The sequence below is a fragment of the Elaeis guineensis genome, chromosome 4 (genome assembly GCF_000442705.2).
Source record: "Elaeis guineensis isolate ETL-2024a chromosome 4, EG11, whole genome shotgun sequence".
Taxonomy (NCBI): domain Eukaryota; kingdom Viridiplantae; phylum Streptophyta; class Magnoliopsida; order Arecales; family Arecaceae; genus Elaeis; species Elaeis guineensis.
Window position 1 is genome coordinate 139,551,930 of NC_025996.2, and position 13,169 is coordinate 139,565,098.

The following is a 13,169-nucleotide window of genomic DNA, read 5'->3' on the forward strand; positions in this document are numbered from 1 at the left end:
TATTATCTTCAAAAGGCTTGTAGACACATGGAAACTGATTATGGTAGCTCAAGATGATAGACTTGGCTTATGAAGCTTGATATGGTCAAGCTTGCATAATGTTTTCACTCCACATGTAAGGTGTTAAATTCAAGTAGAACAGATGAAATTTATGAAAAGTACAATGATGCAGAAACCAATTTGATGGTGTAATAAGAAACAAAACTAGATACAGCCATATGTAACTTGGCATTTGGATCTAAATCAAAGGAGTTGAGAGAATAATTAAAGATCTAGTATGTTTGGGACTAGTTGTGAAGAAGGATTGAAGTTTCAGTAAGAGACCAGATGGCCTCAGATCGTAAAAATTAGTAGCTCAATTTGACCACAAGAAGATAGGAATGGATCTTGTCAATAAATTTAGGCTTAACTATGCAAAAAACCTGAAACTTTTTGGGGATTTTCAATTTCATCCTGAACTTTTATTTAGCACAATCAGGTCATCCAACTTTCAAATGGTTCAATTCGAACCTTAACTGTAATTTCCGTTGGCCTGCTATGACGGAGTGCTCACATGATGTCATGGACCCGATTATGTGGCCTCCTTTTACATGTTTCAAAGCTCCATCACATGACAACTCTGTCATGGCAGCCCAATGGAAATTACAGCCAGGATCCAAATTGAAACATTTTGAAAGTTGGATGATTTGGTTGTACTAAATAAAAGTTCAGGATAAAATTGAAAACCCCAAAGAAGTTCAAGGTTTTTGCATAATGAAGCCATAAATTTATGGTAAAGTTTCTGCAAATCAAGTAATAGATTTCATGTATTTTATGAAAATCTAAACTCCTATAGTATTGTCAAATGCACAGATTGATTAGGTTACATCTCATAGGCAGAATGGATCAAGTACTCATTCTCAATGCCAAATAGTACATTCATTTCTTGTACATGAGAGGCAGAGAAACAAGTAAGGGAATATTATTTAGCTTTTTCTCTACAACAAATCAAATTTTTCCAAGAAAAAGGTGTTTACTCAGATATATCAAGAGAACAAGATGCAAAGAGTTAAATACATAAGAAACATTCCACAGACCTGCTCACACTCCTTCCTAGAGAAGCAGTAAACTATCCCCGACTCGTTATTAGGATATGACCCTCGTATAAAATCTGCAATTTCGTCAATGACCACCTTTGCAACTGATGACTTCTCAAGTACCTAATACACAAGCAAATTCAATTATAAGATATTTCCACACACAAGCAACTCCAATTAATAAAACACTTCAGCTAGCCATGCCATTAGTTAATGGATCAGTGAATAAGACATACTTTGTAGAAAAGATTGGGCCTATTAACTGTACTGACAAACTTAACACACTTAGGAATATGCAGCATCTCCATCAGATCTGTCTGGACCTTATATGTAGCAGTAGCCTACAAAATGGGAGTCACTGATCAGAAATTAATAGCAGCTATTTATATCTTTCCAATCAAATCAAATATCACAAGAATCAGTTTATTATAAGAAGAAACTTACAGTTAAAGCAATCATGGGAACATTAGGAAACTGAACCTTCAAGATACCCAGATTCTTATAATCTGGACGAAAATCATGACCCCATTGACTACAGCAGTGTGCCTCCTGCACATTAACTGAACCTGTCGGTTGTCTACAAGCTATGCAGTTCATAATATGCATTTTTCCAGTCAGAAATTCTGGCATGAGCTAACTTTTGCACAGTTACATTATCATCTTGTAAGCATCAAGTGTTCATGATTTTCATTATATAAGGTGCTAAGTGTGAAAAAATGATTATATTTGTATAGAAATACTAATAGATGAAAAGTTATAGAAGAAGAAAATTGATATAATGTCATTGTCTAGTTTACTTACAATATGCATGCATATGTTCCTAAAAAATCAGATGGACAACCTACCATACAAACTTACATGCACATCCACACACTAGCATGTATATGTACGCACGTACAAAGGATCATCAATGGTTCGCAACTAGCTGACGGCTGACCATACATGTGTCTTCCAAATAAAAGAACCAAACAACAAAACTAGTCTGTCACATATATGATTTCCAAATAAATCGGTAGCCTAAAAAAACTCATTATGCGACATTGTGAGTAGCCAACAAAAACTCATTATGTGAAATCATTAATGGCTTACATTGAAAAATCCAAAAGATAGTATTCTATTTTACATCTGAAAATTTATATAAAAATCTGAAATCCATTAACATCCTGAACATATAAAAAATATGACCATTGTCATAATAGTAAGCTTCATCCTAGTTAATTTGGATCGGCTTTACGAATCCTTATGTATCATTCATTCTTATGCAGGGGCCTATCATTTACAAAGAAGGCATTTTCAAATAATTTTCCTTATCTGTATTCATGATTTTTTATTCTAGGGAATTGAACAGAAATCCAATCACTCTTCCTCATGTAAGTCATCCCAATAATCCATCTCATTCTAATTTTTCGGTCTCTTGCTGCTAGCTTGATTTCCATACTTGGTCGACTTGCTTTCATCAACCCTGCCTCGCTAGCTCAGTAAATACTTCACCCTCAAGCATTGTCATTTGTTCTCTAAAGCCTCAAGAGCACATTTAAAGTTGCTACATCAGCAGCTCATTTCAGGCCCAAATGGGCCGAATATGCAGTACCTTAATCCTCAACCAAAAACTTAGCTACTGAAAGCAGGTCTAGTGTGGGTACAAGAAAGTGGGTCTCTTAAATTATTAAAAAAAAAAAAAAATGCAGATAACAAGAAAACACCTAGGAAGCAGGTGCTAGGACGAGTTTCTGGGGAGATTGGGGGGTGTGCCACCATAAGTGCAAGACTCTTGCTACTCAAACCTAAATAAACATGCAATAGGTATTCAAAGCTACTTCACCAACAAACTAGGTATCTTTTTTTTTTCCCTCCCTGCATCCCCCATAGATACAAGGCTCTCTACTGTCGCTTCAGATACATAAACCTCTTTTACCTTGACTTTCTCTATGCCATCTTTGTCATCTTGAGATGATTTCTGTAATGTCAGGTATATGACCGTCCAATGCCACATCTATTTTGCAGTTCTTCTCTCGTGAGAACTGCCCACTCATGGTTTTCCTAATATCATCAGTCTGCAATATCATAGTAATGCTCTAAACCTTATCCTCTCATCTGCTAATCTATTTCTTGTTAGTGAACTTCGTAAAAAATTAACCCATTTTGGTATTAGTCAATTTTGTGGGTTAGTTTACTTGATCTTAGCATTCATCACCAGGCACATTCAATATGCTGTCAAGTTGGCTGCCCTTCAAGCCATTCTAGCTCACCTACTTAACATGCATGGTCACCAGCATTGCACCTTTGAACCTTCTTCTCAGTTGCTGAACTGTTAGCTTTCCCATGCTTGTAACTCCTCAATTTTTGTCATAATAAGTCGTCTCTATTATCTTAGGCACTGTAAGTACAATTTTATTATCCCTTTGAGCAGAAGCATACCATAATCATCCAGCCTGGCCTTAATTAATTGGGAATTGGGTTGCCTATCCATTTGGGTAGAACCAAAAAAAAAAAGATTCCATGTATGACAAATATGTAAAGACTACCAAAAAATAAACATTCACTCATACAAGAATGTGAAGGAATACATTTGCTGAATGCATAAACAGGTATGAAGTAAAATGTATACATAAAACACTAGCTGATATGAACTTTTCAACTACCATGCTTCAAACTTAATGTGGACCATAGCAGGGGTTTTCCCATGAAAGTTGAAGACTTCTTACATGACAGACACAAGATGATGAAAATGAGCAAACTAAGTTACCTTTTGGTATCCAATTATGATAAGAACCTCAATTTTATTTCTATCTTTACTTAAATTAAACAGTAAACACAATACATGTTTTCTAGTTACTTTTAAGACCATCATCCTTCAAAACTTTCATTTACAATTCTAATCACTTCTCCTCTTTCTGGATGACATTGAAAATCATTGACTATTATTAATAGTAAAAAATTGATGAAATAATTATTAATAATAAATGTTTGATAAAATAATTAGTTTGAAACATGCCATAATCGTACATATTATTCAATTTTTTGATAATGATCCATATATACCTCAGTTACATGTTAATACATACACATCAGTTCATCCAAAAAGAAGATAACCATTTATTTTCAAATGTCAGTATTTTGTTAATAACAAAGACTAGTCTTACGTCAAACAAAAAGTAAGAGATGTTAGATCTTATTATCTTAACCTTCATATGCATGACGTCAAAACCAATATATTCCATCAATTTAGTAGATTTTCAGAGAATAATAACATTTCTAACCCAGCCCACAAGGTAGCATTTGAAGTTTGGAACAATGGCTCATGATTGAGAAACTACTGAGTATTCAATAAATGGTCAAAGGAAAGAGGTGATTTTCCTCTTCTTGCACATCTGGTTCTACCCTCGACTTCAAATTAGACAATCTCGGAAATCCTGATATTCAAGAAAGTACACCATCATCCATAATAGCTTTCTGAAAGGTCTGCAGAGCATAATCAAAAAGCCATTACTCACATCAATTGCTACAAGAGAAAGGCGCCCACCATTATGGCACTTTTCAAGCTTAGACATAAATCTCTTGCTCTTCGAAATCTTTTCAGGTGTAACATATAATATCTTCATTTCTCCTTCACCTTTATCAAGGGCTTTGTAGATAAATTTTTCATCTTCTTTACTAGTGGTTGAAGTTAACATGTAAGCTGGAATTCCCAATGCTGTCAGTCCCATAACCTGAAATGATAGCATTTCAAAACTAAGAAGTTTTGAGAAGTAATGCATGCAATAGGTGATATGTTATGATCAAATATAAGCACCTGATCCTGAATTAGAGAAAGCAAAGGACTGACAACCAGGGCAACACCATTGCAAAGTACAGCTGGCAGTTGATAACAGAGGCTCTTACCACTGCCTGCAGCCATTATAACCAAAACATCCCTTCCTCTCATGACGGCATTTATAATCTGGTGGTTGTAAAGTATATGTTAATAAGCTTATGAACGAACTAGGTTAATGCATACATTGTTGTAAGGCTGTGAGACTACTTGAATACAAAAAGCACTTATGGCAAATTGGAACCCTGAAAGATGCCAAATAAATTAATACTTTAGAAACACTATTAACATCTGATAAGGATCCCTAACCATTACAAAATTGGGTATTCTGCAAAATGTGATATTCCAGATCAAGTGCAGTTAAGTATCTCAAAGAAAAAAGGAAGATCCATAAATGCTCTGTGTGTGTGTGTGTGTGTGTGTGAGAGAGAGAGAGAGAGAGGGATGGTGCGTCAGACAAATTGAGACTGCCTATAAACAATTCTTGTTACCATTATAAATAAAAAGCGATAAGACCATCTTGATGAACAATATTCAAGCTGGCAATGCCTTTCACATCATATGTGATACTGATGACTTACAACTAATGGTCAACTTTGAAGATTTTTCCCCTGCTTTACTAATAGAAAAAGGGAGAAGTTTTACTATTAGTTGCAGTATACTTACTTCGCGTTGATTTGCTCGATAAGAGGAAATACCAAAAACATTGAATCTAATATCATCAGCCTGAGAATCCCATTCAAAATTCCCTGACCAATTTTCTGCTGCCATGGAAGCATTGTTATTTGCTTCATTTTCAGATGTTTTACATTCTTCCAACAAGGCCTTGAGCTCAGATTGTTTCCTGTACAACCTTTCTTGGTGGTCAAGTAATATCTTAATTTGGTCTGCAGAGTGCAAAATTCAATAGAAGGGAAGCTGCATCAGTATTTATTATATACTGTCATGAACAGATATATATGTAGATGTATGACAGCAAAGTGATCATACAGAAACATATTGACCACACAATAGAAGCATTGTGTTTGTTCTGAAAACTTGTCCGATAGATCTTAGAGGATCTGTTATTCTGCATAGTATTTGTTGTCAAATTATCAAAATTCCTTTCTAATTAATGGTGCTTGATGTATTTGTTCAAAATTTTCTCACATTCTTGCCTTCTAAGAGAGTGAACATATGTACATGGATACTCCAGTTAAAAAGAAAAAAGAAAGGAAGGAAAGAAGGAAGAAAGAAAGGAGAATGAAAAGAAAAGAAATATTTCAATTTTCAAGAGACTTTAAAAAATACCAATTAACCAACTTGAGGGTAACCAACTTGAGGGTACAATTGCTTCAGCAATTGTTTTTTATTTTTATCTTAGTTTTTATGGTCTAGTGGCAGCAAGGTCTTAATCATGCAGATATTCCAAACCAAGGAACCCTCTCTAAAACCGTTATTCACCATTAAAGTGGATAAACAGACATTATTTGCCAGTTCATTTCTTTCCTGGGTGTATATGAGAATAAGATAATGACCTCACAGACAATTACAGGATATAACCGTCTTATATACTTAAACCACTTTTTACTGAATAAAACACTAGCATTTCCAAGCTGGTGCAGAGATTTGGCTTCGGAAAGATTACTCTATTTACTTGAACAGTGAAAATATCAAATAACAGCAACAGTTCCAGTATGCATGGGTCATCATAATGGAACCACAGCACGATAACCGAGGTTACTTAAACTCTTATGATTAATATATATAATGCAACGGGAGACCTCCAAAAACTCCATAGCGGCCATCAATTTAAACCTCGTATTTGCCCAGGCAGATCATCATGATAGACTTTTTTACTTCACCGGTTCTTCATATTAAAAAAAAAAAACTAATCTTTTACAAAAGGCCTATACAGATGAAAGCTAATTACTTTAAAAATCGATCAAGAATCAGCTTCGCAGTCACAAACTTGAAATTTTTCAGAATAAATACATTCAACAACGCGTAAACATTCATCAATTTAGGAAAAAGAAACATCTCTATCAAATCGAGCCATTAAAAGAACAGGCCCATCCAGAAATCAAATGACGAGTCTTGCAGCATTCTTTTAGAACCCTAAATATCAAACTACAACTCCTCTATCGATTTAAGAAAAAAGAAAGAAGATCGAGCAGTAAGAGCAACAGCATTTTCGAGTAAAGAAAAGAAATCGACTAAAACCCTAATCTTTACCTTGGACGTCTTGGAGCTCGGCCTCAACGCAGAGAAGTTCCTCCACGATATCGCTCTCCATGGGAATTCCCAAAGCGGATGCTGCTGGTTCGCTCCTGTTGCACCCGAAAATAGGAGGGAGGGTGCGATTGCCGAGCCGCGGTCGCAGACTGCACCCCAACCGGGTTTGGCTATTTTTGGTTCGGATTAGAGTTTACATGTATATCGTTTGCTATTCACCTCTTTTATAGGTTAAAAAAAAAAAAGTTGAATTCATGGTGTTTGCGATGCAAAAAAATAGCTTATTATCAATTTACACACCAAAACTTATTCTAATCCTTTATATTTCAAGAAGATAATTCAATTACTTGAGGGTATGCAAGATGAATAGCATTAGAAAAATCAAAAAGTGAGTTAAAATGACATGAAAATTAAATAAATTGAGTGCACCTTTTCTTATTTAATAGAAATTCTAATTCAATTATTTCACATGCAAAAGTGGAAGTACCGTGAACTGGTTCAATTTGAATAAGTTTACAACTGGTTTGCCGTTTCATGAATTGGAGACTTACTGTACTCTTTTTTTTTTTTTTTTTTTTTTTTTTTTTGACATGCATTCTCATATATCCAATTTTAATACACAAAAATAGATACTATTGCTGCGAGGCTCAAAATCTCCGACGGAGAGATGGGATAAAGCCGTGATAGAGTGACTGTAGCGATCCGATCCAGATCTCCTTCGAAAATATCTGCAAAACAAGTAAAAAATGGTGGAGATCCTTTGATTTTTGACCCTACAATACTTAAGTCAGTTTGAGCCTCAAAAACAAGAGGTGGAAAAAATGGAATAGAGAGCATGAGGATTTGGTATGAAATTAGAGGGTTTGTGACTTTGTGGGAGCTAGATTTTCAGCGACAGAGTCTTTCTCTAGTTTGAACTCTAGTTTGAACTTAAGACTTGGGAGTCCGAACTTACCTAGAGGATCTCCTAGCCTTTTATTTATAGAGAAGCTAATGAGACTATTGGAAGAGTTTGTTGGACTGTTAGAGGAGTTTGTTAGGCCGTTAGAGGCCAGCTGTAGAGTTTGTTAGGCCATTGGATACCAGCTGTAAGTGAGTTAGAGCATAGCTGTATATATTAGCTGAAAATGAGGTCATACTTAGCTGTATGTGCTAGTTGGGGATGAGTTGTAGTACAGCTGTATGTGAGATCGTGGTCGGTTGTAGCTTAGTTGTAGAGACTATGGTGGGATTTAATAGGATGACTGTGACCGTGAATATAATAGTTCACCTCGATAAAATACCGTGATGAAATCAAATATCATATAAGACCCAGAATATCTCGGATATATATAATACTCTGCTTCAGGTCGGTTTTTATATGAGCTGAGATGAGTTAGATCGATATTTTTATGAGCTAAGAAGAGTCAAGTTGGTATTTAGCCTTCAGATCGACTTTATTATAGACAGCTTCCAATTCAAATCGATTTTACGATAGACAGTCTCTAATTCAGGTCGGCTTTACGACAGACAGTCTCTAATTCAGGTTGGCTTTATGATAGGCTCAGTCTATTGAGGTCGGCTTTAGGTTGAGCTCAACTTCCTTCCTGATGTTCTTAGCTTTCTATTGAGGTCAGCTCTCGTTGAGATCGATTTTATAGTGACCTCGGCCTCAAGTTGAGGTCAATTTTGTAGTGATCTCAGCCTTAAGTTGAGGTCGGCTCTATGATGAGGTGAGGTGGGATAACCTCCATAATACTTGTCTCCTATTTTTAAGTCCGAAGAAGTTGCTTTGGATGAAAAAAGTAGTCCAAGAAACAAGATATTTGAGGTGGCGAATTTGTACCATTTGATTTTTCAAGTGAACTGCTTGTAACTTTGAGTAGATCGGAAGATATCTTCGATTCGAAAATCGGTATTTAATAGAACTTCAAAATAAACTTTATCCAAATATCGATAATAGAATTTCAAAATAGCTTTGATCCGAAGATCAACAATAGAATTTCAAAATAACTTTGATTTGGAGTTCTGTATTTGATATAATATTGAAATAACTTTGACCCTGAGGTCGATATCTATATGAGCTGAAAGATAATATCGATTCATAAATCGATATTTGGAAGATCTTATCTCCGTTTATGCCCTTAGGGCTCTACCAATCTAGAGATTGAATTTGAAGAGATCTTATCTCCATTTATGTCCTTCGGGGCTCTACCAATTCGGAGATTGAATTTTTATAGATTGGAAGATAATGTGCAAGAATAAACTCATCAGAGTATTTTTTATTGATAGTACTTTCGAAGATTTTCAGAATTCTAAGTGCGGAGAGATCGATATTTTGCATGATAACCTCAATCCTGAGGTCAGTATAACCTCGATCCAGATGTTGGTATTTTATAAAGCTGAAAAGATAACCTTGACCGTGAGGTTGGTATTTATGTGAGCTGAAATATAACCTTGATCTTAAGACCGATATCTGGTAAAAATCCAAGATAACCTCAACCTTCAGGTTGGTATTTGATAAAACTAAAAAATAATCTTGACCTTCATATCGATATTTTATAGAACTGAAAGAGAACCTCAACCTCCCGAGAGTTTACTTAAATAAAACTTTAAAATCATCCTAGCAATGAGTTCTAGAAAATAAATTTAAAGTAAACAAGAGAAAGAATTAAAAACTCTGAAGGAATTGCAGAGCCGAATGAATCCTCTCTTCAAATCTTCCAGATACTCCAAACTCTCCTTGCTTGATTTCTAGCTTTCAAAGATGATTCTCCTCTCCCTTTTGCTGGTATTTTTTGATCCTTAAATAGGGCTAGGGCTAGGATTAAGGTGGTAATTTTTTCATAATTTTATTTTATATATCATTCTTTCTATTTGGTATAGAATCTCTCCTCCTTTGGATAGGCTTTAAGCAACCACCAGCCATCTACTCCTTATGCTGCCCAAATTTTCTGATTTTATTATGATTTCCATAGTAAAAGAAGGAAAGGAGGCATGGTTAATTAGAGAAGAAGAATTTCTTCCTTCCTGGGTCCACAAAATCTGCAAAACAAAGTAAGATTTCGGCTGGCCAAATCAAGTTTTTCAAGAATTGGTTCCAATTCTTTTTAAGTTTGCTCCTCATACAGAATTAGTTTAGACTCTGATTTTTTTTCATTTAATTCTTTCCAAGATAGCTCTTTGCCACCCAAAATTGGTTGCCATATCAGATCTTTGTGCCAAGAAATACTAAGAAGAATCTGGGTGTATCGGGTGTTTCTTGTTGTGTCCAACATTGTTACCAACTTCAACCTACTGTAGCCACCTCATTTGAAATCCAAATTTAATTCTATAAATTATGTTCCTTTCTTGCTTCTCTCAAAATTCTGTAGGATCTAATCTTGCTCAATTTGGAGTCCTGTAGCTTGCCTTTTAGGGGTCCTCACACCAAAATATCCAGAATTTAGATTGGTTGACTAGATGGGAGAGATCAACTACTTGATTTATTTTCTATACCTCTAGTTTCTTTTCTGGCTGATGATGCCAAAAAGGATAAGGTGTGGGGTCCATTGATATCTTGATTTGGTTATTCTGCTTTGAGGTGGACTCTGATTTTGATGCAAGACCTGATGACTCCGGATGACAAACTCTGTTGAATCGGACTCAATCAATTTCACTTAATTTGACCTTTAAAACATGGTTAAGCCCAATTAGATGTGACCTGGCTCAATTACCTGCAATTGACATAAAACATATCAGGTTCTTACATTTATTTAGTTAATTATTATACCAATTTCATCAAAATCATTAAAAACTAATAATAATAATTACTATAAAAATGCAATACATCAGGCCTGATCTCAACCCAAAATCAAAATAATTTAAAGCACAGATCAAGTCTGAGCCGAACAGCAAGGAGTCAAGCAGAACTTTCGAGTTCTCAAACAAAAACTCTTGATAAAAGACTCCTAATTTTTTATCTGCTATTCTTTCTTTTTTCCTTCTTACAGGATCAAAGGAGAAAAATATGGTCAAGCCAGATCAAAATCATGACCGAGCCAAAATCAAGATTAGGTCAATAAAAAGCAAAAACAAGCCCAAACTGAGGCAAAGAATAAAGAGGAGTCAAACAGAACTTAAAGTCTCTCAAACAGAATGCATAACCCACATGGTAATAGACCCTCAAACCCCATCTATTATTTTACTCATTTCTTGTAGAACAAGAGATTCTTGAGCATATCAGCCGAAACAAAAGAGTATCAAGCTCAAAGATAAGAGGAATATTAAATAGAGGCTCATCAGGAAGCCTAGCTAATCACAAAGCCAACCTCATTAGAAGGGTAACGGCTGAGCTCATGAAAATATCGACCTCAATAGAAAGGTCAACAGAGGCTCATCAGGAGGCCTAGCTCATGAAAAAATCCGTCTCAACAGAAAGATCAACATAGGCTCATTGGGAGGCCTAGCTCACGAAAAAATCAACCTCAACAGAAAGGCTCAACAGAGGCTCATCAGAAGGTGAGTCACCACAGCTTCACATAAGATCTCCTTAAAATCTAATCCTCAGGATTGGTAGAGCCCCGAGAGGCATAAAGATAAGATCTCCTCAAAATCTAATCCTCAGGATTGGTAGAACTCCGAGGGATATAGAGATAAGATCTCTTCAAAATTCAATCCTCAGGATTGATAGAGTCCCGAAAGACAGAGATAAGATCTCCTTAAAATCCAATCCTTAAGATTGATAAAGCCTTGAGAGACATAAAGATAAGATCTTCTCAAAATCCAATCCTCAGGATTGATAGAGCCCCTCTGAATTGGTAGAGCCCCAAGATGTATAAATAGAGATAAGATCTCCCAAATACTGATATATAAATCGAGGTTATCTCTTAGCTCGATAAAATACCGACCTGAAGATCGAGGTTATCTTGAAAATACAGACTTCATGATCGAAGTTATCTTCAACTCTACAAAATATCAATCTGAAATCGAGGATATCCTAAAAATACCAACCTTAAGATCGAGATTATCTTCAGCTCTATCAAATACCGACCTCAGGATCAAAGTTATTTTGGATTTTCATTAAATACCGACCTCAGAATCGAAGTTATCTTTAATTTCTACTAAATACCGATCTGAAGGTCGAGATTATCTTCAGCTCTATCAAATACCGACCTCAGAATCTAGATTATTTTGGATTTCTATTAAATATCGACTTTAAGATCGAGGTTAATTACTAAATACCAATATGAAGATTGAGGTTATCTTCAGCTCTATCAAATACCGACCTCAGGATCGAGGTTATCTTGGATTTTTATTAAATACTAATCTTAGGATCAAAGTTATCTTAGATTTCTATCAAATACCGACTTTAAGGTTGAGGTTATCTTTTCAGCTCTACAAAATACCGATCTTAGGTCGAGGTTATCTTTAGCTCTACGAAATATTGATTTTCAGATTGAAGTTATCTTAAAATTCTATTACAGGTCTTCTCCAAATTCAATCTTCGAATTGATAGAGTCTTGAGAGGAACAAATGGAGATAAGATCTCCTCAAAATCCAATCTCCAAATTAGTAGAGCCCCAAGAGGCATAGAGTTATGATCTCCTCAAAATCTAATCCTCAGGATTAGTAGAGCCTTGAGAGGCATAAAGATAAGATCTCCTCAAAATCCAATCTCCGAATTGGTATAGCTCAAGAGGCATGAAAATAAGATATCCTCAAAATTCAATCTCCAGATTGGTAGAGCTTTGAAAAATATAAATGGAGATAAGATCTCTCAAATACCGATATCAAGATCGAAGTTATCTTGATATTCTATCAAATATCGATCTGAAGATCGAGGTTATCTTTCAGTTCTATAAAATATCGATATAAGGATCGAGATTATCTTTCAGAATCTTGTATTAATTTTTTTTGTTAATGCAATTATTTGTTATTTGCACTTAATGCTTTTAAGTATTATTATCTTTGGTACTTGATTGATTTTGATTTATAATTGATACTGGGAAGGAAGATTATAAATTGAAGTTAATAACAAACATCATCGGAATAATAATTGGAGCGGGAGCAGAAGATTTGACCTGTGGGATCTTGAAAATAATCACTGT

General features: G+C 35.2%; 1 protein-coding gene across 10 annotated transcripts in view; it reads right to left on the reverse strand.

Moving 5' to 3' along the window:
* LOC105060817 (ATP-dependent DNA helicase Q-like 2) overlaps positions 1-7,275 on the reverse strand; it is a 40,718-nt gene extending 33,443 nt beyond the window's left edge. For 5 of the 10 annotated variants that reach the window (XM_073256892.1, XM_073256894.1, XM_073256890.1 and 2 more), the window contains exons 1-7: positions 7,102-7,275; positions 5,554-5,774; positions 4,870-5,016; positions 4,571-4,786; positions 1,521-1,625; positions 1,313-1,417; positions 1,077-1,199 (exon numbers count right to left, since the gene is read on the reverse strand). In XM_073256892.1, the coding sequence (XP_073112993.1) occupies positions 1,077-1,199; positions 1,313-1,417; positions 1,521-1,625; positions 4,571-4,786; positions 4,870-5,016; positions 5,554-5,774; positions 7,102-7,162 (978 nt within the window). In that variant the 5' untranslated portion in view covers positions 7,163-7,275. The remainder of the gene's footprint in view (positions 1-1,076; positions 1,200-1,312; positions 1,418-1,520; positions 1,626-4,570; positions 4,787-4,869; positions 5,017-5,553; positions 5,775-7,101) is intronic. The other 5 variants (XM_073256893.1, XM_019845895.3, XM_073256887.1 and 2 more) reach the window with 4 other exon arrangements.
* Between the last annotated feature and the right edge of the window lie 5,894 nt (positions 7,276-13,169).